The sequence below is a fragment of the Tenebrio molitor genome, chromosome 2, assembly GCF_963966145.1.
Source record: "Tenebrio molitor chromosome 2, icTenMoli1.1, whole genome shotgun sequence".
Taxonomy (NCBI): domain Eukaryota; kingdom Metazoa; phylum Arthropoda; class Insecta; order Coleoptera; family Tenebrionidae; genus Tenebrio; species Tenebrio molitor.
In genome coordinates, this window is record NC_091047.1 from 1,773,567 (window position 1) to 1,797,092 (window position 23,526).

General features: G+C 44.8%; 4 protein-coding genes across 7 annotated transcripts; 2 read left to right on the plus strand and 2 right to left on the minus strand.

Moving 5' to 3' along the window:
* Window positions 1-22: 22 nt before the first annotated feature.
* Window positions 23-2,235, plus strand: LOC138122833 (KICSTOR complex protein kaptin-like). The gene is made up of 7 exons (XM_069037202.1): window positions 23-354; window positions 404-486; window positions 538-890; window positions 954-1,202; window positions 1,251-1,386; window positions 1,433-1,591; window positions 1,642-2,235. Exons 1-7 carry the CDS (start codon window positions 153-155, stop codon window positions 1,699-1,701), a joined length of 1,242 nt encoding a protein of 413 aa, XP_068893303.1. The 5' UTR covers window positions 23-152; the 3' UTR covers window positions 1,702-2,235.
* Pli (E3 ubiquitin-protein ligase pellino) lies at window positions 1,690-17,706 on the minus strand. Of its 4 annotated transcripts, none has more exons than XM_069037192.1 (5): window positions 17,382-17,706; window positions 4,834-4,932; window positions 3,855-4,572; window positions 2,744-3,075; window positions 1,690-2,690 (listed from the first exon to the last, which is right to left on the minus strand). In XM_069037192.1, the coding sequence occupies exons 1-5, from the start codon at window positions 17,501-17,503 to the stop codon at window positions 2,564-2,566; spliced, it is 1,398 nt and encodes a 465-aa protein (XP_068893293.1). In that variant the 5' UTR covers window positions 17,504-17,706; the 3' UTR covers window positions 1,690-2,563. The 4 variants fall into 4 exon arrangements, with proteins under 4 accessions (XP_068893293.1, XP_068893297.1, XP_068893295.1 ...); XM_069037196.1 differs by lacking the exon at window positions 17,382-17,706 and adding an exon at window positions 14,235-14,627; XM_069037194.1 differs by lacking the exon at window positions 17,382-17,706 and adding an exon at window positions 11,710-11,859.
* Window positions 17,707-18,626: 920 nt separating this feature from the next.
* On the plus strand, window positions 18,627-21,827 carry Mcm5 (Minichromosome maintenance 5). The gene is made up of 10 exons (XM_069037178.1): window positions 18,627-18,880; window positions 18,935-19,190; window positions 19,240-19,412; window positions 19,466-19,706; window positions 19,756-20,193; window positions 20,245-20,469; window positions 20,881-20,973; window positions 21,029-21,144; window positions 21,203-21,474; window positions 21,525-21,827. The coding sequence occupies exons 1-10, from the start codon at window positions 18,726-18,728 to the stop codon at window positions 21,752-21,754; spliced, it is 2,199 nt and encodes a 732-aa protein (XP_068893279.1). The 5' UTR covers window positions 18,627-18,725; the 3' UTR covers window positions 21,755-21,827.
* LOC138122838 (1,5-anhydro-D-fructose reductase-like) lies at window positions 21,162-23,482 on the minus strand. The gene is made up of 4 exons (XM_069037209.1): window positions 22,942-23,482; window positions 22,589-22,896; window positions 22,291-22,541; window positions 21,162-22,126 (listed from the first exon to the last, which is right to left on the minus strand). Exons 1-4 carry the CDS (start codon window positions 23,075-23,077, stop codon window positions 21,814-21,816), a joined length of 1,008 nt encoding a protein of 335 aa, XP_068893310.1. The 5' UTR covers window positions 23,078-23,482; the 3' UTR covers window positions 21,162-21,813.
* Window positions 23,483-23,526: the final 44 nt, after the last annotated feature.

Genomic DNA, 23,526 nt, shown 5'->3' on the forward strand with positions numbered 1-23,526 from the left:
TCTCGTTAATATTCAGATTAATCGTCGCACATAACCTCACTTTTTCGCTATCAGTAAAAATGCGTGTTTTGCAGAGTGCAACAGCGTTGAGTTAATTTGTGCCGTCTTAAAGGTTATAAATTCACAGAAATCAGCTTCTGCGGTTTGGAACAATGGACGTGTTGAAAGAAACTCATTATTTTAATTTGCCGTCTCAAGCGAATATCTACACAGTGACCCATTTACAAGCGGCAAATTGCCCCCACAAAATGCTGGTGGCGTCTTTGAAACGCGACATTTTCTGCATCGAGTACCAAGACTCGGGGGGCGCTCTGATCCCCACGACCAGAGAAGTCTCCTTCACATACATTCCCAGTACATAACCTAAAAATGTCCAGACAGATTTGAGAATTTTCGTTTTCAGGTGGCGCCGAAATAATCTCAGTCGATGCGTTCAACAAATCCGCCACAAAGAACGAGTTTGTGATAGGAATAACAATAATCAAAGTAGAGTTGGCACATTTTTGAAAATTCCGTTTGTAATTTGATGCGTTGCAGAACGGCAACTTGCTCGACTCGTACGAGTTCTATTTAAACATCTACTCCGAATGGGAGGAAAGCGACGAATTTAATATTGATAACATCGCCCAAAACTGTCTCAACGTCGAGCTGACTTTCACCCCTTACCAACTCACCCACACCCACCTGATAGTGTGGGAGGATGGGCGAATCGCGAACAAAGAAATCGTCTTCCTGTTGTCCGGCAGCGACAATCAGGTCCACATCTATCGTGAATACACCACCGACCACCTTTACAAAGAGGTGGAAAACAAAGAATTCTTCCCCGAGTTCGTGAAAACCCCGAGTCCGGTGGTGTGGATCGACATTCACTTCGACGAAGACAGTACCGAGTACGCAACGAATAATTTGAGTTTTTGAAAAATGTTGCTGGAAAACTGTCAATTTTCTTTCAGGCGCATCACGGCGGTGGCGTGCGAGTGCGGCTACGTCCGCCTGACCAAAGTCTGCCTCAAGACCAACAAACTGATCTTCAACTTCTCCACAAAACTCAACAATTACATTTCGCACGTCAGCATGTACCCCGACGAAACCGCCGTCCCGCTAGAGGGCGCTCTGGCCAACCTGTCAACCGGCAAACTGACCCGCAAGGGGGCGCTGAATCTGCTGGTGGTCAACACGATCCTGCCGCCAGTTCTCTTCGAGTGAGTCGAACCCCGCGCGAAATCTCGCCCTAACCGGTCTTCTCGCAGAGACGTCTTGACCTGCGGCCTCAGCAAGTACGTTTCGTTGCCGCGCCACGACTACACTTGCGTCTTGACCTGCTGCCAAATCGCGGACGTCGACTTCGACGGGGAGAAAGAGATCCTGGTCGGGAACAGCGCCGAAGTAAGTCACTTGGTTCGAGTACGTCCGTGTTCACGCCCCCTTGCAGGAAATCATGCTTTACAAGCGCGACCCGGACAAGGGCTGGTGTCTGGAGGAGCTCAAGATGTTTTCGTCCCCTATTATCAGCATGAAGTACGTCGACTTGCTCGAGGACGGCGTCAACGAGCTGGTGGTGCTGTCCATGAAAGGGGTCCACTTCTTGCAGGTACTTGGCTAAAACTGTGCGATTTTGCGTGATGCGTGTGTGTGTTACAGCACGACTTCTTGCACGTGGACAAGGTGTTGAGCGACAAAATAAAAGAGTTGAATTTTTAGATTTTTTATTAGTGAATCCAGGCACAGATAAATTCATTTCGTGGGACTATAATAGCTTAAATGTTATCTACGGCAATTAACTTAACGTCTATAGTATATACAAAAAGTGACTAACAGAGAAATTAAAAATATCACGAATAAAACAAGACGATAACGTAATGCGACCGGTGCGAGGCACTTTGTACTGGATCAACCGCGGTGGTAGAGATAGAGTTGCACTGATGCTGGGACGTGGACACGGTGACTCCGTAGTAAGTATTTACACGATTACGTAGACCACACCTAATACTGTGTGAATGAGCCGTCTGTTCTTTGAGCACGGTCGCAATTGATAGAGTACAAGTTCCTCAGCGCAGAGTTAACCTAAAATCTGGGACAATTAAGTATGCAAAAATATTTTTTTTTTTTTCATTTGAATAACAAGTGGTTAAACCGATTGGGTCTCCGTAATGTGAGACGTTGCATTAACAGGTCGATTTATAAGTAAATACTTATCATAATGTAAGCTAAATCCTAACCAGTCTTAACAATTCACGCATTTGCACTTAACGCTCGACTGTTTTGAACCGACGTCATAAAAAAATTCATGATATGGTACAACTGAAGAAATCCCTCCGACTCGGTATCAAAGTCTTTATTCAACCACCGTACGTGTGTACCACCCTCAAGTGCAATTATTATTTACAATAATTACAATTAATTACATGATTCGTCGAAAAATAACATCTGAATGTTCTGTATTCGTTTACCTGAATCTTGAAAAATATTGGGACTGCTAAAAACCGATTATACACATAAAAAATATATAAATAACGTAGCGATATAAATAAAGCTTTGGTAAACTACGCTACTCCACCTCGCTCTAGTCCACGTTGTCTTGGAAAATTAGGCGAACGTATCCGGGCGAGCCGGACAGCGGCGAGGCGCAGAACGGACAGACCGCGTGGAAGCCGTTCGTCCCGTGCGGGATCGCCACGTTGGCCCAGTACCTGAAACGCGACATTTCAATTGGACACACACTTGGTGGGTTCGAGCCACTCACTTGACCGTCTTCTCGGTGGCCATGTGGCCGCAGGGGTTGAAAGCGAACGTCGGCGGGCCCGAGTCCACGTAGAATGCCTGCTCCAGGCCCATGAACACCTTAACCACGGGCCCCAGCTCCAGGCAGATGGGGCACTTCCTGGCCCCGGAGTCCTTGTCTTGGCCCCAGTCGTGCAGGCCCTGGACGTGACCGCAGTTCAGGTAGACGTAGGGCTGCTGGAGGTTCTCGTTCGGCGTGACCCTTCGCGGGATCACCAGAGTGTTTAAGCCGACGGGGCACTGCGGCCTGCCCGCGTTGATCTCGTCTATTTCTCGCTCCAAGTCTCTCTTGCTCTGCAACACCCCAAACATGTCAAAATTTTCCGTTCCATTGAAAATGTTTCTCGCATCGAAGATGGCTGTCATTTATTTGTCATGTCTAGTTGGTCGTGATTTACACGTACAGATTTTATAAATTTGACATTTGACAGCTCAGACTTGTCACTGCAGTTTTCATCGTTTATCATTTTTCAAAGCGTTAATTAACGTGTTTCGCGTTAGTTGAGGAAGCAAAGGAGTTTTTCAAGGCTATCTCGTTGAAGGCATTAATTACTGTTGTAAGTAACAGACATTTTGTTCACACTTCAACGCAAACTTTTTTACTTTGGCGACAATAAAAATGGTTGGTTCTCTAAAATGGCGTAACATGTATTGTTGAAATAAATACTCAACAATCATAACCGGACTTATTTATTCAATATCCCAATGTTCTCAAAGCAAGGAAAATCAACTGGAAGGCTTCCAGGACATGAAGATGGTCTTGAGGAACCTACAACCATTTTGCCATTCTTGGATATTTTAAAGAGCAAGTGTTGAAACCACAGTTGAAAGAAATATGGTGACACAATGTGGAAAAACGTTTTTGCAAATAAGTAAAGAAGAGTAATCGAGTGTCGGGAATGTAACGGCTAACCTTTTTTTTCTCTGAAAAAAAAAACCATTCGCTTTTATCGTTTTAATCAAACGAAATGAAACTTGTAGGGCGATTTTTAAGTGTAATTATTTGTAAGAATTTTTTACCTTGTGTTTGGACAAGGTTACGCTGTGATGTAAAATGATTCGTCGTTGCTTACCGGAGACTTGGCCAGCCCGTCCGCGGAGCGCCACAGCAGCGTGGCCCCGCACAGATCGATGAGAGTGCCGTCCTCGAGCACGTTGGTCTCGTTTTCGACGACTTGGCCCTTCTGTTGGGCCGACCTGGACTCCCTCAGCGAGAAGACGCCGCCCCCGACGGACGTCTCGAGCCAGTAGCTGCACTTGGCGTCGCCGCCGCAGAACGTGCCCCTCGGGTGCATGATGAGGACGCCGTTCGTCGTGAGGCCGTCGATTTCGCGCCCGTTCTCCTGCCACTTGGTCGCCTTCTCGCCGAGGAATATGTTCTTGGAGGTGTCGAAGCCCGCCGCGTATATCCTCGCTATCTTCGGGTTGGTCCGGTCGCAGAGGATCCGACAGGCGAACCTCGATATCGTGCTCTGCATCACCTTCGTCTCGCCCGTCTTGTCCCCGGGCACCGTGTCCATCACGACGAAGTCGATGGGCGCCTCCGAGGAGCGGCCGATCTGGAACATGTCCGTGTCCTCGTCACTGGTGTACTCCACTATGACGGCGTGGTTTCTGGACAGCGTGTACGATATCGAGTGCTGGTTGGCGTCGAGGATGGCCTGCGACGAGTGCGGCGTCTTCACGACGTAGTGCTTCGACCTCTTGACCCCGTTCGCCGTCGGTCTTTTGTACAGGACGAATTTGCTGCGTCGCCTGCCTCGATCGCCCTGAGGTAGAAATCCATTGTATCTGTCGAAGGACGAAAACAGTCAGCAGGATCTCCAAACAAACGAATATTTTTGGATCGGCCGAAAACGGACGATCCGAAGCTCGACTCGAACAACTCTTCCTCTTTATTTTTGGCCGATGACCTTTCGCCTTACTAGGTGAATAGGTAATTGCAGACGTACAAATGTCACGGGGGCAGGTGCAAGCTCGATACGAACACCTCCGCCGCCGCCGCTCTAATCGGATCACCAGACCGAAACGAAACCTTATCCATCCACTCACCCTAAAATGACTAGTTCTCCATATTTGACGAGTTGTTTTGGTTTCTCCGAGTTGGCACTCTCTTGTTCTTCTAGTATTGGAGACTCGGTGCCATCCGATCTGCAACAACACAAAGTCCTACAGTCCTACGGCGGCTTATGCAATCGATGACGTTATGTTTGCGCTATCTATTTTTATGGCCCGATGATTACTCGTGCAACGGTCTTGTTTTTTCGGCCGAGTGTCAGATAAGCCGGGACCGGTTGAAAGACGCCAGTGATTCACCAGTACCGGGTCAAGGAAGCGTCGACAATTGAATTCCCACCGAAATTACATGAGAAAGTGAACATTTTCCGCACGGAGACACGCAGAGGTGCCCGCTCGGACCCGCCTTGTTCTCCCGTTTTATTAATAATTCCCGTTAGCATCTCCATATCGATCGGCGGGCGGGAATCCGCCGCATTCTTTCCAAGATATTCGATATGTCTTCGCGGAATGATTGATGGCGGCATTAGAGGACGTTTCATCAATACAACAAAAATTGGACGTTATCCGAACAATTTCTCCGTTGCAAAAGCGGCGATTACGTAAACGGGCGCTCTTCGGGGCCCCTCCTCGATCGCGTGTCCGACCCGAATCGTGTCTTAATTTCCCCAAACGGGAGATTTCGTTCCGCGGGGGCATCTGGTACGGGAATCGACATCGACGTTCGCTGCACTTCGAATTCCACGCTTTCGCAAGACCGTAACTCGACGAGTTTATGGGAATTTTATCATGTTCGCCGATTTTATGGGGGTCCGCAACGGCTCGATCGCTGCGCCACTACAACAACGACGTTCCGATGTGTTTTCGATATTGATCGACTAGTTTTCGATCGTCGCCCAATTATGCAGTTGCGCTGCGGTTTTTCGAAAAACTGCCCCGACCCGCTTTCCAAATTTGACGTTTGCAGCTGCGACGGACCTATCTCGGACGTGACTTTCTCGAGTCTCGACCGACATCTGGTGCCAAAGTGACAATCGCATTGTCAACTTTCCTGGCGTGTGTGTTCGCCAATCATTAGACTGAACTGTCAAACTCGCAATGGCAATATTTGCACGTGACACCCAGCGGTCGTAAATTCGCAATAAACTTCGCAACAGTTAAATTATCGCCAATTATCCGACGATAACGGTACAGTTTGAAAGACGACACAAAAACCGATCGAAAAAGATAAAGTATTGTCTTTGTCTGCTGTATTATATCTGTTTTTGAACTTCACTCGAAGTGGAACTAGGTAACTGTTCAGCAAATCGAAAAAATTAATCTACTTTCCTTCCGTGTAATTTATGTACGCATCTACGACTTTTTTTTCCCTTTCGAATCGCAACATTCTCTTCGCATTTCGCGAATTTAGGCCGATTTGAATAGTACCTGGCCCCTCTTTCTCGAACATTCTCATGATTTTTTTCCTATCTGATAACTTCATTGTTTATTTGATCAAGCTTAAAAATTGTACTGCGAAATTTTTCATGTTGTGGCAACTCTGTTTTTGTTTACGTAGTAGGCTACGAACGTCAGCCTGTTTGCGACCAGGGGGTAGATTGCCAATAATGGAACACCTTATATAAGTTATTGCCAACTTCTTAACGTAAATAACGAATTACGATAAATGAAAATCGTACAAATTTAGTGTTTATGATGACCCAAAAACAAACATCCGCCAGTACCATTGAAATTCAGATTAATCGTCGAACATAACCTCATTTTTTCGAAATCATTAAAGATGCTTGTTTTGTGGAGTAAGTCAATTTGTAGCGTGTTAAAAGGTTGTAAATTCACACAAAACAGCTTCTGCGATCTGGAATCATGCATTTCTTGAACGAAACTCATTATTTTAGTTATTTTACTGTCTGAAGCCAACATTTACACAGTGACTCATTTACAAGGGGCAAACTGTCCCCACAAAATGCTAGTGGCGTCTTTGAAACGCAACATTTTCTGCATCGAGCACCAAGACTCGGGGGGGGCGCTCTGATCCCCACGACCAGGGATGTCTCTGTCACGTACATAACCTAAAAATGTCCAGACAGATTTGCGAATTTTCGTTTTCAGCTGGTGCCGAAATAATCTCCCACGAAGAACGACTTCGTGATGGGCATAACAGTGATCAAAGTAGAGTTGGCACATTTTTGAAAATTCCGTTTGTTGCATTTTAGAGAAGAAACAACTTGCTCGGGTCACACTATGTAGAATGCGAGGAATTCGATATCGCAAAGTGCATTTCACGAAGTTAGACCAATTCGAACAGTACCTGGTCGGTCTTTTTGTAGATGGGGTCGGATACCACTACCTGTGCCGGCTTTTATTTGAACACAATGCGACAAGAACGAACTTGCCATTAGCTCTCTTTCGGAGGTAGACATGGGAACGAGTTTTTCGAGTGTTCGCTCGAAACTCGACCTGTCAACGGACAAAATCGCGAGAGTCAACTTTTGCAGCAACGCCTTATCTTGTCGGCCATCCTGTACGCCGCCAGTCCGTGCAGATAGTCGGTTATCGACCCTCCTGCTGTTAATAGACCGTAAATAGGACGCGACTCCGCACGCATCCAGGACTGACCAGGACGCGTCTTCGCCTCGCGACTCTATTAAAAGCGATCTCGAAGACTCCCCGAGCGGCGCGACTTTTATTTTCGTTGCTAACCGTACCGACAGCGCTGCGACGTTTCCTGGTCTGGCTGGAAACTTGTTAGATGGGAACACCTGCATCTGATAAACCCCGCAACAACACCGTGACCGATGTTGTGCCGGACGACCATTGCTGGGCGGCTTTCGACGACCGGGGGCGATATGATATGTATTAGTAAACAATGGTCGACTTTCTGGGGCCCAATTTGGAAGGAATTATAACTAATTCTATTGGCGACGTCCTTTTTCATCTTCGGGTTGAGTGAACCGGTAATTACGGGACAAACAAAGTAACAATGCGTGGTCAACAAACTGATGACGGGGGCCGTTACCCGAAAGTCGGTGAAAACGCATCTCGTAGACACCGATCCCGTCCTGTTTTTAAACGCTTCTCGGTGTTGTTCGGGGAAATGCATTTCTCGGCGTCAACGCAGGAATGCGACCGATGCCAAAGAATAAATGTAACACGATGCCAGTGGTGGCGCTATTTTTCCGCGGAAATCGGCCCCGCGGCCACTAAAACATTCCACACGGCGAATTTGCAATTGGTTGCATTTTGTACTGCCGTTAGACACAAATGTCAAATCACACAACTTGTCGGCCGTCATTTCTCTAACCGCAGGACGCCGTCACTTCATTTCGTTTACACTTAATCTATTTACCCACTTTTTCACCATTTCCTATGACACAACACAGCCATAAAATCGCCGTTCGAAGGTTCCGACATTATGCAAACGTTTTTTTAACGATAAACCGTCAAATCTACATTTTTCAGTACCTATATTAAGTCTAGTTAACGTCAAAGTTCCAACCTTTATGAAAGTGCGTAAAAACACGTCATTTTACGCTGCGAATGCAAATCCATACAAAAAACTAAAGAATATTAAACGCTGTTAAAGAAAAAATTAAATTATCTAGGGCACGAACGTAAACCTCACTTACTCAATAACTGACAAATTTCCTGTCGTAATTTTTGGAATTCGACACTGTTAAATCTTCCCCGTAGCAAATTAAAACTTATTCACAACGACCGTTAGTCACGATGGTATTTAGTTTTAGTCAATTTCCATGAATGTTAACAAACATGTTAACAAAAATTGCAACTTTGAGACCAATGCTGCCAACTGTTTAAAGACTCGAGATTTTTCTGGAATGGTTTAATTTTCTACAACTCGTCGGGTTAAGTCCACAAGAAAACCTTTGGAAGTCGCATAATGGTGAAGCACTGGAGAAATTCTTTGGTAATTTACTTTAATTAGAGCAATGAATGGGTTAAAGTTGTATTTTTATAAGGTTGGTAATACATACTTGTTTACATTTTTGCGCAACTGTCATTTCAGAAATTCCTTTTAAATGTACTAAAATGCAAGTTTCGTTTGTGTTTTGTGGGAGGATTTGCATCGGAATTATTTTTCTTAATTTTACGAGAACAACATTTAGGTGGTTTCGCACCGTTACACCATCGTGAGCAAAAAAGGTTAGGTTTACATCCTACATTGTATTTCTCCAATAAAAAGAATTCTCCAAAGGAAAAAAAGACAAATATGTCTCGCTTTGTGGGAGTTTTTGCGAGCAAACTGGGTCGAATTTCGGTGCGACATTGACCATCCGGCGAAGAGGCCAACTGTGACATCTCTTGAGCGTAACCCGATCAGATACATAACAAACACCTCATTAGTTCATTACCGTCGGTGCTATGATGAAAAACAACGTTGTGAAGCGTGCTTTTGTCGCCTCCGGAACATCTGTTCCCAGAACGGTCCCACGCACAACACAATCCTCTCAGATTGTCCGCTTCTGGAATCCCATTGTTTAAAAAATAACGTGTTGCAACAATCGAGGAACACACGATTATTTTTATTATTCTCGTTGAAATAATAAACATTGCGACATCGTGTAAACAGCGATCGGGTGCGCGTTACAGTTTCTAATTTACATGGCGGCACCACCTCCGACCAACTCGACACCGACCCCGCAACGAAACGTGAATCATTAATTAAGCGCATCTTTGTTCGTCGACGATGACTGTTCGCCGCCGCCGAAAAGCGTGCCGCAGGAAGCGCACCGCGGGGGCGGAACGCCGAATCACGACGCACCGAGAAACCTTTCACCTGAAGGTTCCGTCTCGAACGGCAACCTCTTTGGCTAACGACCATAACGCGCGCCGATAACCTGGAAACAATTCCAATTAGAAAAATCGAGAGTAATTAAGACGGGGGTCCGCCGATGCGGACGCGTCACGGTCCCCTTGCCACGTTCGGAAGAAATCTTGCTTTTCGCCACTTATCCGGGAGCGAGAAGTCGGACAATGGCGCGGAACGGTCAACGGTTCGTAATGACCAAAAGAGAGAGAGAGAGGGGTGGGAGATGGAAAAAAGGTTGTCCCGCTCGGGGCGGCGTATTACGTGCGGCATCTGGTCAAAGATCGAACGTTCGTTACGGTCGAAATGAAAATTTCAGTGGGACCCGGCCAGTAAAATTGTAAATAAATGAGGGGGTGCGTTTTCGGCCGGGGAAAAAAGAAACAACTGCGAAATGGACAACTTTTTTAAAATTATTATTTAACTATCACATCCACAAGATCTGTCAGTGCGTTGAAATAAGAAGTATCGGGTGTTTTTTAAAATTTCACCTCAAAGCAGGCGTTGAAAAGTCGATTGTGAACGCACTACATCGCACTACTCGTGAGTCTGCAGAGTAAAAACACAAACAACGCAAAAAGTGAGGTTATAAGACTTTGAAAGCACATTTTTTGTGAATTTGTTCACTTGTCAGACTACCCCGAAAAGATTTGTCAAGCACAAGCTTCAATACTACTTCGAAATTGTCAAGAAATTTCACCAAACCATCTCAAAATATCTCAGAGTAGTGTTGTGCCTGTGGACGTGCGTCTGCACTAAGTTCATCTTTGCCACCTCAAAATTGTTATAATTTTGTCAAAAGTGAGGTTAAGTCGTTACTTCCAATCAAACAATTGTCTCGAACATTACACATTAGACAGTTTTGCTCAGCAGACATTGCATTTCGCGTGTTCAAGCCTGTCCGGCACATCTGCTTGGAAAGCAACGAACCGGATCGAAAAAGTCGAAAGCGACAAAAACGAGAATAAAATTATCGTCAGGAAATAAAATGACAACGTAAACTGCCACAGATGCACCTATACGCGACATATGGCCAAATAAGAAACAATAGAATGTCGATTTTACGATTACTTCTTATCTGATCGAGTAACCCACGAACCGCCATAAACAATTAACGGAAAACACTATCAAGATTAGCGAGGGAGAAAGACGGATTTGTTTTGGAAATTCTGTCGTCAACCTATGACCGACATACGACCCGAGAGACAACAAAGCCAGCTCTGAGATTGCTTCTTGTTCGGATTAATCGTCGCGAAGGTGCCCCGCGCGGTTTCGTCATGTTGCCTCTAACAACAAATGAAAAATGATTATCACGGTCTAACCTCATTTCGGGAGATGGAATGACACAGCGCAACAAACAAAACACAATCGGGCGTCAACTTCGTGATAATTTGACCCCCCAGGAGTAGTGAAGTGTTGAAAAATATCGACCCGAGATTAAAAATCTGATAAAAAAAATAATCTCGCTGGGAATGTTTTTGTGTTTTGGCTAATTTACGATTTGGCCGGTTTGTTTTTTTGTTTGAATGTCGCAAGAGATATCACCGTCGAAAATTTCGCAACCGGCACCAAAGCCAGCGAACTCTTCGTCCAAGCCGGCGTTTTGTTGTGTTTTTTGTGATTCTGTGCGTTTCCCTTGCCCAATTGGCAACGTCTAATTTGATACGAATTAAAACCTCATCGATTCGAACGTTTAGCATGACAATCGTTCGAATTGCCTTTTGCGCGGAGTCACACTTTAACCGCTTCCACGTCGGTGACTGCGGTCACGTACGCTGCCGATCCCGCTTCCTTGAGCCCGCTATCGTACCGACATTCAAAACAATGCGTCGCAAAAATACAAATTCCGCTAAAACCCCGACGCACAACGCCGAAATCCGCCGCATCATTGTTTTTGATCGTTATCACCGGCCGTTCAACGCTCCCGACGCTCACAAGACCGAAAGTTGTCCGGCGTTGATCTTCCGGGGCAATTCGACGCAACATGCATTTTTAACCGTGAGGGCGGCGTCCCCAGCGAGGGGATCCCTCTGGACGCGCCCCCGCTCGCACACAACACCACACGACACACGAACTCTGATAAATACTTGATGAATATCGAATCGGACAGGTACTTCAGGCAGCACATCCCCGTCGTGGAGCTCGTCGACGCCGTCGTGGACACTGGAGGACGTGTTTTTTCGCGATCGCGTCCTTGTCCAAGTCAAATATTGACGCGCCAAATTATTGACGGTGCGATAACGAGAAGCGCCTCCAATAAGTGGCGGCGGTGTTGTCCCGCTTAGTCGAAACAAAAACATTTGTTCAGCAGAATAATTATTGGCTCGGGAGGTGATAATTTCGGCGCGGCGCTTGCACAACACCGATTGTGGGGGCGGCGGTCTGATCTGGCCGATGGGGGCTCCCCCGGGACATCTAAATGTGACTTCGTTCGATTGTCGTTGGGGTCGTGTGTCTCTGCTTGCAGCGGAACTACAACTCTACGCTGTTATTCCACTTCTTGAGGTGCTAATCAATTTTTTTAGTGTTGCTAATCTAATCAGTCTCGTTTAACTGGAAATTTGTGCGGTAGCGTTGTGACAGCCAACAGTCCAAGGACCGACGCGAAACGATCAAAGACGTGCTTATGGTCTGGTTCAGAGGCTCCCAAACTTTTTTCTCCGTCGAGATGGAACATGTTTGACATGGAACAGTGGTGCCAACTCCCTAAACAGTACTAAACTGAACTTCGAACGATCCTCAGAAAAGAGGATCGATCCTGAGGAGGTCATCGGCGACCCCTTGGGAAACCTCTGCTCCAGGTGGGCTAATTGAAAGTGTCAAATGTCATGTGGGAAGTAAAACAAAAGAATACCCCTGGGTTGACAATCGAATATCAATTCCATTAAATGTGTTTCGTGACAAAACTATCTATCACCGAATCTGTCATTACTGCTGATACATTGTTGTTATGTAAACAAATGAAGGTGATTGTAAAAAATTAGTCGTCAATTGTACATATTTATTTTATCTTCGATGTTTCTGTGAAAAAAAAAACAGAAATATAAATGACAATCCAAAGCCTATTTCGTATTTTTTCAAATCATAATTTCTTGGTAAATCTTGACAATTTCTTGCAACGGTTTTGTAAAACAACGTATATGTGTATGTAATATAATATTTCAAGAGGATTTTTGTGTTTAGAAATAATTCCTCGATTTAAAAAACTTGTTTAAATATTACCATTTAATGATATTATCCGGCTCGAGGGACCAACATTTTTTCTAGTATCTTTAAGCTTGGTGAGTCACAGATTTTAAGTTGACGAGCACTTCGCAAATAATAATGTAAATCTTCTAAATCTGTTTTAACGGTAATTGAAAATTGTATCATCGATTTCCAGCTGTACTTATATTCTGGAAGATTAGACTGACACTCCTTGCAAAACATGTATTTTATCATTTCTACTCATGTCTCAAGTTACATCTTATCGGACAAAATCTTAGATTATTCGTTCACATTCGTCAAGTTCTGAGGCATCTTCTCTGCGGAAATGTCAAAAGTCTCCGGATCCAAGTTTCACCATTTTGACATTTGACGCGATGGACTAGCACCAAACCTCAATGAAACGTTTGCCGATGTTGGCGTAATTCAGAAAGTGTAAAAGAATTGAATCGAGTGAACACGGTGACACTTCCGCACCACGTCAAAGTTTCAAATTTCAAACGAGTTTTATCGCAACAGTTGGCCCGTAAGTAAGGTGAACAAGAAAGGAACGTGACGGCTTACTTTTTAAAATATCACTCTGCAAGAGTAAAAAACCTCTCAGCTTGTAAAATGCAGCGATAACGAAATCTCGATCTTTCCGTCAGGAAACCGAAAGTCGATTTCACATCTGGTGCCGGCTGAGCGGTACTCCAGATCTCGAAAAAATGTAGAAATCATCTCGTCATTGTTTACTCGTGGCGTCGCATGTGCGGCAAAGTGTACCGCGTCATTACTGCCCATACGCGGTGCACAGTGAATGGGAAATGAGTTGTAAAAGCGTCGTTATCTGAAATTTTCCTATCAGTTACCAATATATTTAAAGATCACATGTTTCTGTCAATAGTTTTGGACATTATCACATGGAATTAGTGAGTAAAACTTATCCATGTGACCTCGTTGGAAACTGTTTAAAAAAGTTGCGAAGGCCACCCACGAGAGTGATATCGTCAAAGAGACGTTCCCCGGGGACGAATTCCTCTTGAAATTAAAAATCTTCATTTCCCCGAGGCGGTCACGACACATTTTAATACAATTTGATGAAATAACGTCACGTAACGCTCCGAATACCGTTAGGAACGCGACTTTCGTCGTCCAAGGAAAGTTTTTTCCGGGACTACGGGAACTGCATTGCGGCAAAAATCCGGCCGAACTGACTCAGTATCGGGATGGCGCGGCCCCCTTGAGTCACTCGTCGGGGCGTCAAGGCGGCGTGGATTCAAATTTGACAAGTGACATTTGCGAGGGCGCGATGGCCCTTTGTTGTGATAACAAGGCCGCTGCAATAATCAAAACTCGGATTGACAAAATCAATAACGAACAACATTCGGGGCCGGAGCGTCGCCCCCGTACCGCCGCCGCTACCCACCTCTTCACCATGTCTGAAGCCGTCTTAAACAGTTTGGATGCGATCGTCGGATTCGAAACACATAAAAGCACGCACTGGGAGTATCACTGGAGTCGCCTCGCCGGAAGAATCACCAGGGCCGAGTCGTGTTCGCGCGACAGCATGATCGGAGGAACGACACCGCCGGGATGCACACTCACTAGGCACGGCCGTCTTCGATGCACTGGACAGAGCCGGCGTGGACGCGCCCGCGGTCTCCCGAACAAATGCACCGCTTGCGAAGAAAGCGCAACGAGAGATGGTGCACCGAAAACGTGCGGTTCACGGTCTGACACGTTCAGACTCGACACTCTCGACGATTTTCTCGATAACAATGGCGCGACGGAGATGTCGATCGTGGGGGACGGTGGGATGTAAACATTGGGGCGAGGGCGACATCTGTGGGGAGACGGCGCCAACAACGATGACAGCCAATGGCGGGACAACGATTTCGAATCAAATTCACAAAATCGCGCACGCGATTCCGGACAATTCAACAACGAAAATTGTTGTTTAATTTGTGTTTGTCTTGCTGACGTGGACAGCATTACGAGCTAACCTAAAAAATATTCACCACGGGTCGGACTTCATTGCAAGCAGTTAGCAATTAAATAGCAAAAAAGGTACTGATTCTGTGTATGTTTTTTGCACCACTTGAGTGGCGCACTTTCGGAGCACTCCACTCCAAATTACAAATCAGATTTTTTAATCTAATAATGATGTGCAAGAGATTTTCGAGGAGCACTAGTTGTTGGTGTTTTGCCAAACTAAAACAGATTTCAGAGAGAATTTGGAAAAGAAGTGGATAAAAAGTTTTTTTTGGGTCTTTGATGGATAAAATGATTTAATAATAGTATATTATTCAACGAGAGCGTAAGGATGAGTAATTCAACTGAGTGAGAATAGCCATTACCCACGAGTACCTTTTCTACGACTATGAAGAGAAATTGATAAATAAGTTTTATTACAAACTGAAACTGACGTTTTATAATTATTACTTTGCATACTTGATATCATTGCATTAAAATTTGCGATTGGACGTCATGAACTACCTATATAGTTACTAGGATATTTGCCGTGAGTTTTGAAATTATTATTCAACGGGGCGTGGCTAATGAACCCTATTATGTAATAAAAAACACTTTAATAATTACAGTATTATACAATAGGAGTAGAAAAAACACTTTACTGTTGCTTTTAATGTTTTATTTAGTTAACGCAGTGTTTTACAAATTAAACTAACATCATCAACGTGTTAATCTGTTTTTTGTTTCAGTAATATTCGAGAGTTCAATAGAATGTTGCCAAGGATTTAGTACTAATTCCTCAGGTCTATGAATTCGTGGTAGATTAAATTCAATTTGTTACGGAGAAAAAGAAGGGAAAAGTAAAGACAAAATGTTAAGATTAGATAAAGTTATTCCCTAGAACGTAAATGACTGATGAATCATAAGACGGAATTTGTATTACATATTTACTTTTTCACACCTTTTACCTTTATCAGATTATTATAATTTTTGGAAAAATTTAAAACAAATATTTTATTGATTAGGAAATAGGTATACATACATAGTTAAGCAACGTGTAGAATCACAAACCATTGTGTTATGGAGATTGCAAAAAAAAATTACCAAAAAGTGTTCGAGAGAACAATTAAAACGTTCAAAGATAAACATATTTGAAAATATGTCTTATCAGTATTATTACGAAAATGTATATCGAGTGTAAATAAAAAATGATTGAAAGTAACTGACAATTAGATTTACAACAGAAAATTGAAGATAAATCCATAATAACAATCTTGTCAAAAGGTGTACCCAGTAGCTTTTGTAGATAAAAATGATAAGGAATTGTTGAAAGAAATAATAAAGAATACGAGTACGTTGGCTAGGTAGAAATTAAAAACAAGAAAAAATGATATTTGAGCATAATCGAATTCGTCTTCAGTTAAAGATTAGTATGAATTTTAAAAAGCTTGAAAACCACTCAGTAGGTGGGAAGGGAAATAAATTATCCCTTCTACGGACCTGATCTATAGTCTCTAGTGATTTCTAATAAAAATATTTACAAAAAAAGGGTTCTTAGGCACCCTTAATGAAAACGATAATTTTACGTACTCACAAGTGGACAAAAAGTAAGTCTTTTTCGGACGCTGACCATGGCGCCATCTGTTGGTCTGTTTAGTAAGTTTGCAATGAAACCGACAAAACCGATAATTGTCCTGTCAGCATAAATACAGCCAAATTCAACTTGTCCTCATCCTTTTCCAATCACACTGTCAATAGAATAGTTTTTCTATTTAGTATTCTATTGACAAATGAATTTTTTTCATTTGTGTGGGGTAAGTAAGTAATTGGCATTTGAGCTATCTCGCCCAATTTATTTATTTTAATTTAATTTATTTTACGAAACGTATTTGATTTCATTTTCTCTTAATTATTAAATACGAGCCGTATATTGAAAGCTTCAAAATGATTACTGTTTAAATTTTATATTTTATATTGTTATTATTAAGCCGCAGCCATAAATAAAGTAGAAATTGACTTCGTTGACTAATAAGATAGTGATTATTGTTACTGAAGTACAGCCAAGTCACATTTTAATACTAAATTCAGCTGCAAAGTGTATGGACACATCAGTTTTACATAAAACGATGGAATTAATCTGAAATTATTCAACGATAACAAAAACGGCACCATTTTGTTTCCAAAAAAAATTCAAAACGACCTTGGGTTTATGTAGGTCACTGCATAGCGGAAATAAAAAAAATACAGAAAGTAAAATGAATAAAATAAAAATATCTGATACCCTTGGAAAAATTCAAGACCAACGACATTATTTCCACCACCGAACAAATAATTAATCCAATAAATTTTCAATGCAGATCTGTGGCGAAACTGTTTATTTTGGTGACTCATCGCGCGCGTTCTTGTGGGTAAAACCAAAAAACCTCAATTTGAAAGCCTTTACCGTCAACAAAACAACAATCAAATCCAAACAACGCATCAACAAATCGATCAATAGTTTGCATATTTATTTAAATAATTAGACCCCTCGGTCTCGCAAACACCAAAAACGCGCATTCTTCCATTCTTGTCTCGTTATCACAGCAGTCACGCAAATACTCACAACTTCATCTTTTTGATCAACATATTGTCACCTCTATCCTCACTTGTCCACTCGATTTCACAAAAAACGTTAACTAAAACGTGCGAAGGGATTTTCTTCGGCTTCATTTTCCGCTTGTCCATCACAACCACCGACAAAGCGCGCGCTCCGCAAGACGATCGCGACAACCAAATCAGGGAAAATCTTAGGGGGGCGACCCATTCTGCGCCGTTCTTGTTGCGACCTGCGGTGTCTCTGCCTCGACAAGTTAAGACAAAGCCGAGTCAGGCATTTTCACGGATTTTGCCGGAGCACACGAACGACGAACCACACTGCTCAGTGGAAATTTCGCGGAGTAAAGGCACTTCCGATCGAGAGGCGGCGCGCTATTGGCCCCCGGACTCGAACGATGAATCAGCGTCGCCAGTCCACCAATCTGACTAGTTTCGACTTGTTCAAAATGAGGCAGTGGTGTGGACTACATTCGGGATTTATGATGCAAGAAGGAGGGAATGTTGTGTTTGAGACAAATCAAGAAGTGGCGATTGTATTTGATTGATTTTGATTGGGAAAAACTGATGCGCCGGGGGTTGGGGGTGAAGTGGGGTGAGTTGAGGGTGCAAAGGGTTGGTAGAAAGACAAGAGAAACTGTAGAAAGTACAATTTTGTTTTTTTTTTGTTAAATCTGGAAGGTATCTGTCTGCCACAATTTATGTTTCAGTGGTAAGAAATACAGAATAAATAAATAAACTTAATTTTTGTCGTGTAATTAGGACGAAACAAGACATTTGAGGGACGTCAGTTGTAGTTTTGTAATAGTAATTTGTAACTGCACATTGTGTATTTGGAAAAAAATGTTAAATAAAGATAAAGAAAAATGAATGGATTTTTTTTAACGTACCCATCTATCATGTAACTTGATGATGAATACGTAACAATTAATAGTTATTTTTCGTTGATCAAGGGAGAGAATAAACATTCTCTAAAGTAAAATAAATACATGCTATAGTTTGATGCCTAATTTAGCACAATTTTTTAATTTTTATTCAAGTCTCGTCGGTGTTTTCGAGCGTGACATTTGCTCGACGAAATGGTCACCTGGACAATTTATAATACTTCCTGTAAAACATCTAAAACTCCGAGTGCCTTTTGGTTTAAGAGTAAAATATATATTGTCTTCCGATTTTCAAAAATATTGACACTGACAAGTACGGTCCTGTTTGAAACTGGTTCTCTTGTGGGTATTTTCATCTTAAACTGTCAACACTGCAGTTGGCTGCCCTGCTTTCGAATTCCCGCCAAATTGTTATCGTCCTTCAGTTGCGTGAATTCGTTTTTTCCTCAAAAAGCTGTTATCCAAGCAGAATGGAAGGTTTCGACGATCCTGGTGTGTTTTTTAGTGACAATTTCACGGGCGAGGACAACCAAAACGACTCTCAAATTAATCTACAAGGTGTGAAGAAAAAGTTCAAAGAGTTCATCAGACAGTACCACACGGAAAATTTCAACTACAAATACAGGTGTTTTGCTCTTTTTGTACACATATTTAACACATTTGACGCCAATTCTCGTAGAGACACCCTCAAACGCAACTACAACCTTCGTCAGTTTTACCTCGAGGTCAACATCGAAGATGTGGGGGGTTTTGATGAGACTCTCGCCGATAAACTGTACAAACAGCCGTCAGAACATTTGGTTATATTCGAGGAAGCGGCGAAAGAAGTCGCCGACGAGTTGACGTCGCCCAGACCTGAAGGGGAGGAGGTGGTCGAGGACATTCAGATCATGTTGACCTCAGACGCTCTCCCAACAAATTTGAGGAACATGAAGGTAAATTTTGATCACACGCGTGTGATTATTTTTCTATTTGATTTTTTAGTCCGATATTGTGTCAAAATTGGTGAAAATTCCGGGAATAATCGTGAGCGCATCTGGTATCAAGGCCAAGGCCACCAAAATAGCGATTCAGTGTCGCTCTTGCCAAAACGTGATCCCCAATCTTGCAGTCAGGCCTGGATTGGAGGGTTATGTCATGCCTAGGAAGTGCAACATGTAAGTTGGCACCCCTGTCATCCTACAGAGATTTTTATTGTTGTAATGTTTAGAGAACAAGCGGGACGTCCTAAGTGTCCCCTAGATCCTTATTTCATAATCCCAGACAAATGCAACTGTGTAGACTTCCAAGTCTTGAAGTTGCAAGAGTTGCCTGATGGAATCCCTCAAGGGGAAATCCCCCGTCACTTGCACCTCTACTGTGACCGTTATTTGTGCGAAAAAGTAGTCCCAGGCAACAGAGTTTTTGTTTTGGGTATCTACTCCATAAAAAAAGTTGCCAAACTTGGAAGGGTAATTTTTGTCAGTAACTAAAATCTTGATGGTAGAGCTTGAATTGTAGAGGGATGACCGCGAGAAAGGCACCACGGGAGTCAGAGCCCCCTACATCCGCGTGGTGGGCCTCCAACTCGACGCCGAAGGCGTGGGGGCCTCCTCCTGCTCGATCGTCACCTCCGAAGAAGAGAGCATGTTCAGGCGCATGGCCGACTCCCCAAACATCTACGACAGAATAGCAAACAGCATCGCCCCCTCGATTTACGGCGCGCTCGATATTAAAAAAGCCATTGCGTGCCTCCTGTTCGGGGGGTCACGCAAGCGCCTTCCCGACGGCTTGACCCGTCGCGGCGACATCAACATTCTTCTGCTGGGCGACCCCGGCACCGCCAAATCGCAATTGTTGAAGTTTGTCGAAAGGGTGTCCCCTATCGGGGTGTACACGTCGGGGAAAGGCAGTTCAGCTGCCGGTCTTACGGCGTCGGTGATGAGGGACCCCACGACGGTAAAACCCGCGGTTTTGCCTCACTTTTTGTTGATCTGGTGACGGTTTCAGCGTAATTTTGTCATGGAAGGCGGCGCCATGGTGCTCGCTGACGGCGGAGTCGTCTGCATCGACGAGTTCGACAAGATGAGGGAAGACGACAGGGTGGCCATACACGAAGCCATGGAGCAGCAGACCATCTCCATAGCCAAGGCGGGGATCACCACCACTTTGAATTCAAGGTGTTCCGTGCTGGCGGCGGCGAACAGCATTTTCGGGCGCTGGGACGAGACGAAAGTGAGTCACGACACCTACCTCTATTAGATTCCGATCGATAAATCAACTAATTAATTAACAAAGATCAATTACTTACACGCCTTGACATTTTTAATTCGTAAATTCAAACGTCAACTGGTTGCCATGGTAACGCACATCCAACGATACAAACATTAGATCGCACCAGATGGCGCTTCGAAAATTACATTTTTTTTATACTAATTTTATCCTGTTGCAACGTATTATTTACCTTTTGTATCCAAGTATAGTAATTCGTATCGTTTCGAACGATTCTGGTTCAATTTCGTTTAAATCTAACGCGTTTCGCATTGGTTTCACGCGATTAATACGAACCTTGTTCTCAAAGTGGCGGCAAAGTAGTACAGTTCTGTGCGGCACTTACAAACATTGTTGAACGTTGAATTTTTTTAGGGCGAAGAAAACATCGACTTTATGCCGACTATTTTGTCCCGTTTCGACATGATTTTTATCGTGAAAGACGAACACGACCAACAGCGCGATATGGTAATAAGTGTTACACAAAGAGTTGACAGTTTCACGTAATTATGGTAATCTTTAGACTTTAGCCCGTCACATCATGAACGTGCACATGAACGCCGGTCAGGTCATTCAAGAGCCCAAAGACGGCGAATTGTCGTTGGAGTTCATCAAAAAATACATCAACTATTGCAGGACGTTCGTAAAAAAACTCGTTTTACTAGGAAATTTTATTATTTGTTACATCTACTCGTAGGCGATGTGGCCCCAGATTGAACGCCGAAGCTGGCGACAAACTCAAGAGGAAATACGTGATGATGCGGTCCGGCGCGAACCAGCACGAGAAGGAAGCGGATCGTCGCAACGCCATCCCCATCACGGTGCGTCAGCTGGAAGCCGTGATTCGCATATCCGAAAGTCTGGCCAAGATGCAGTTGTTGCCTTTCGCGACGGAGAGTCACGTGAACGAGGCCATCCGCTTGTTTCAAGTGTCCACCTTGGATGCCGCCATGAGCGGCGGACTCGCCGGTGAGTGTCGCAAAATCGTGCACGAGCGGTATTGATTCGATCACTTCCAGGCGCCGAAGGCTTTACCACCGAAGAGGAGCACGAGATGCTGGGCCGCATCGAAAAACAGCTGAAGAGGCGCTTCGCCATCGGGACTCAGGTCTCGCAACAGAACATAATCCAGGATTTCACGCAACAGCAGTATCCGGAGAGGGCGGTGCTGAAAGTCATCTACACTATGATTCGACGAGGACAGCTGCAGCACAGGATGCAGCGCAGGATGCTGTACCGCATCAGTTAAAATAACATTGTGAAGGCATTTTTTTTAAATTTTTTTATAATTAACAATTAAGTAAACAACTACCAGCCGTCAATTCTTTGTTTGAACGGGTACTCGGGGTGTCTCTCCACCCCTTTGAAAAACAAGAAATCGAAAATTCTACCGTTTTCGCCCCTGTCGAGGGTGTTCAGCGCGCACATGTCTTCCTCCGACAATTCAAAGTCGAACAGGTCTATGTTGGACTTGATCCGGTCGGGGTTGCTGCTTTTGGGGATGACGATGATGTCCTGCTGGACCAGGTGGCGCAGCAGGATCTGCCCGGGAGTTTTTCCGTATTTTTTAGACAGTTCGGTGACGACAGGATGGCCCAAAATGTCGGGAAAATCTTGAATGCTAACAGTTTGTTAATTAGCAATAAAACCAGTGGAAAAATATTTAACGATCGAAGTGGGTAAAGAGAGCGTCACTGTCATAAAACAGAGCAAACACCGTGTTTGTTTGTGTCAGGTCGAGTGGCGCCCTCTTCGCCACGTTCAAATGTATCAAACGTCACTCACGAGTAGTTGTATTTGGAACTGAAATGCTTGTTGGCCCCGGGACTCCCCAGCGGCGCGTACGCCGTCACCGCGATGTTGAGTTTCTTGCAGAGGGCCCGCAGGTCCGCCTGTTGGAGGTACGCGTGCAGCTCGACTTGCAGCACCGCCGGCTTGACCTTAGCCGAATTGTAGACCCTCTCGATCTGCTCGCCGTTGAAGTTGGAGAGTCCGATCGTCCTGGCCAGGCCGCTCTCGACCTGCTCCTCCATGGCCTGAAACCGTCCGTCAACATTTCGCAAGTGCGGCGATAAATCATCACCTGCCAAGTGCAGATTATGTCACTGTCGACGTCGAGACTGAACGAGCCGTCCTCGTTGGTGAGCGGCGCGAAGCTCGCCTCGTTGCAGCGGAAGCTGAAGGGCATGTGGATGAGGTAGAGGTCGACGTAGGTGAGCTGCAGCTTCTCCAGCGACATCTTGAGGAAGCGCGCCACGTCGCCGGCGCGGTTCCCGCAGTTGGGGAGCTTGGTGGTGACGAAGAGGTCCTCGCGCTTGCCCTTGCCCTGGCTGAACCAGCGCGACAGCACCTTGCCGATGGTCTCCTCGGTGTTGTAGTTGAAGGCGGTGTCTGCAAGCAAGCGTGAGCGGGGCTCCGACACGTGCGCGCACTCACCTATGTGGCGGTAGCCCGCCTCCAGCGCCGCCCACACGGCCTTCTCCATCTCCTCGGGCTGCGCCCGCCACGTGCCCAGGCCCACCGCGGGCATCTCCAGGACGCGGTTGACGGCTGCCAGTTTGACGTACTTCATGGTTCGGCCGGATGGGGCCGCGCTCGCGCCTCGACTGAAACCCTCCAATTAGACTGCGATGCTATTTATACGGAGTTGCGGAGTTCGGTTCGCACGAACTTGACACTAATTTTAGATCGCCGATTTTTCGAACGATTTGTTTACGTTTTTGTTTTGAGCGGTGTCGGGATGTTGCCGGGGGTTAGGAATTTATCGATCGGGGAGGCGGCGGAAGCTACCGGACCGCCGCCACACCGGTTTGCAATTTTACGGCGCAATCGGACATCGATTCGGCTCGCTCGCCGCCGCACGGCGCCCGACCGATCCACCCCCAGCGGCGACCCCACACGAGCGATCCCAATCACGAATTACACTCCCGTCACCAAGCAACGCCGAAATTTTCCTGAAATACTCATTATTTCTTCCAGTCATTCCACCATTTCACTTTCCACCTTCCAATTTAGGACGAT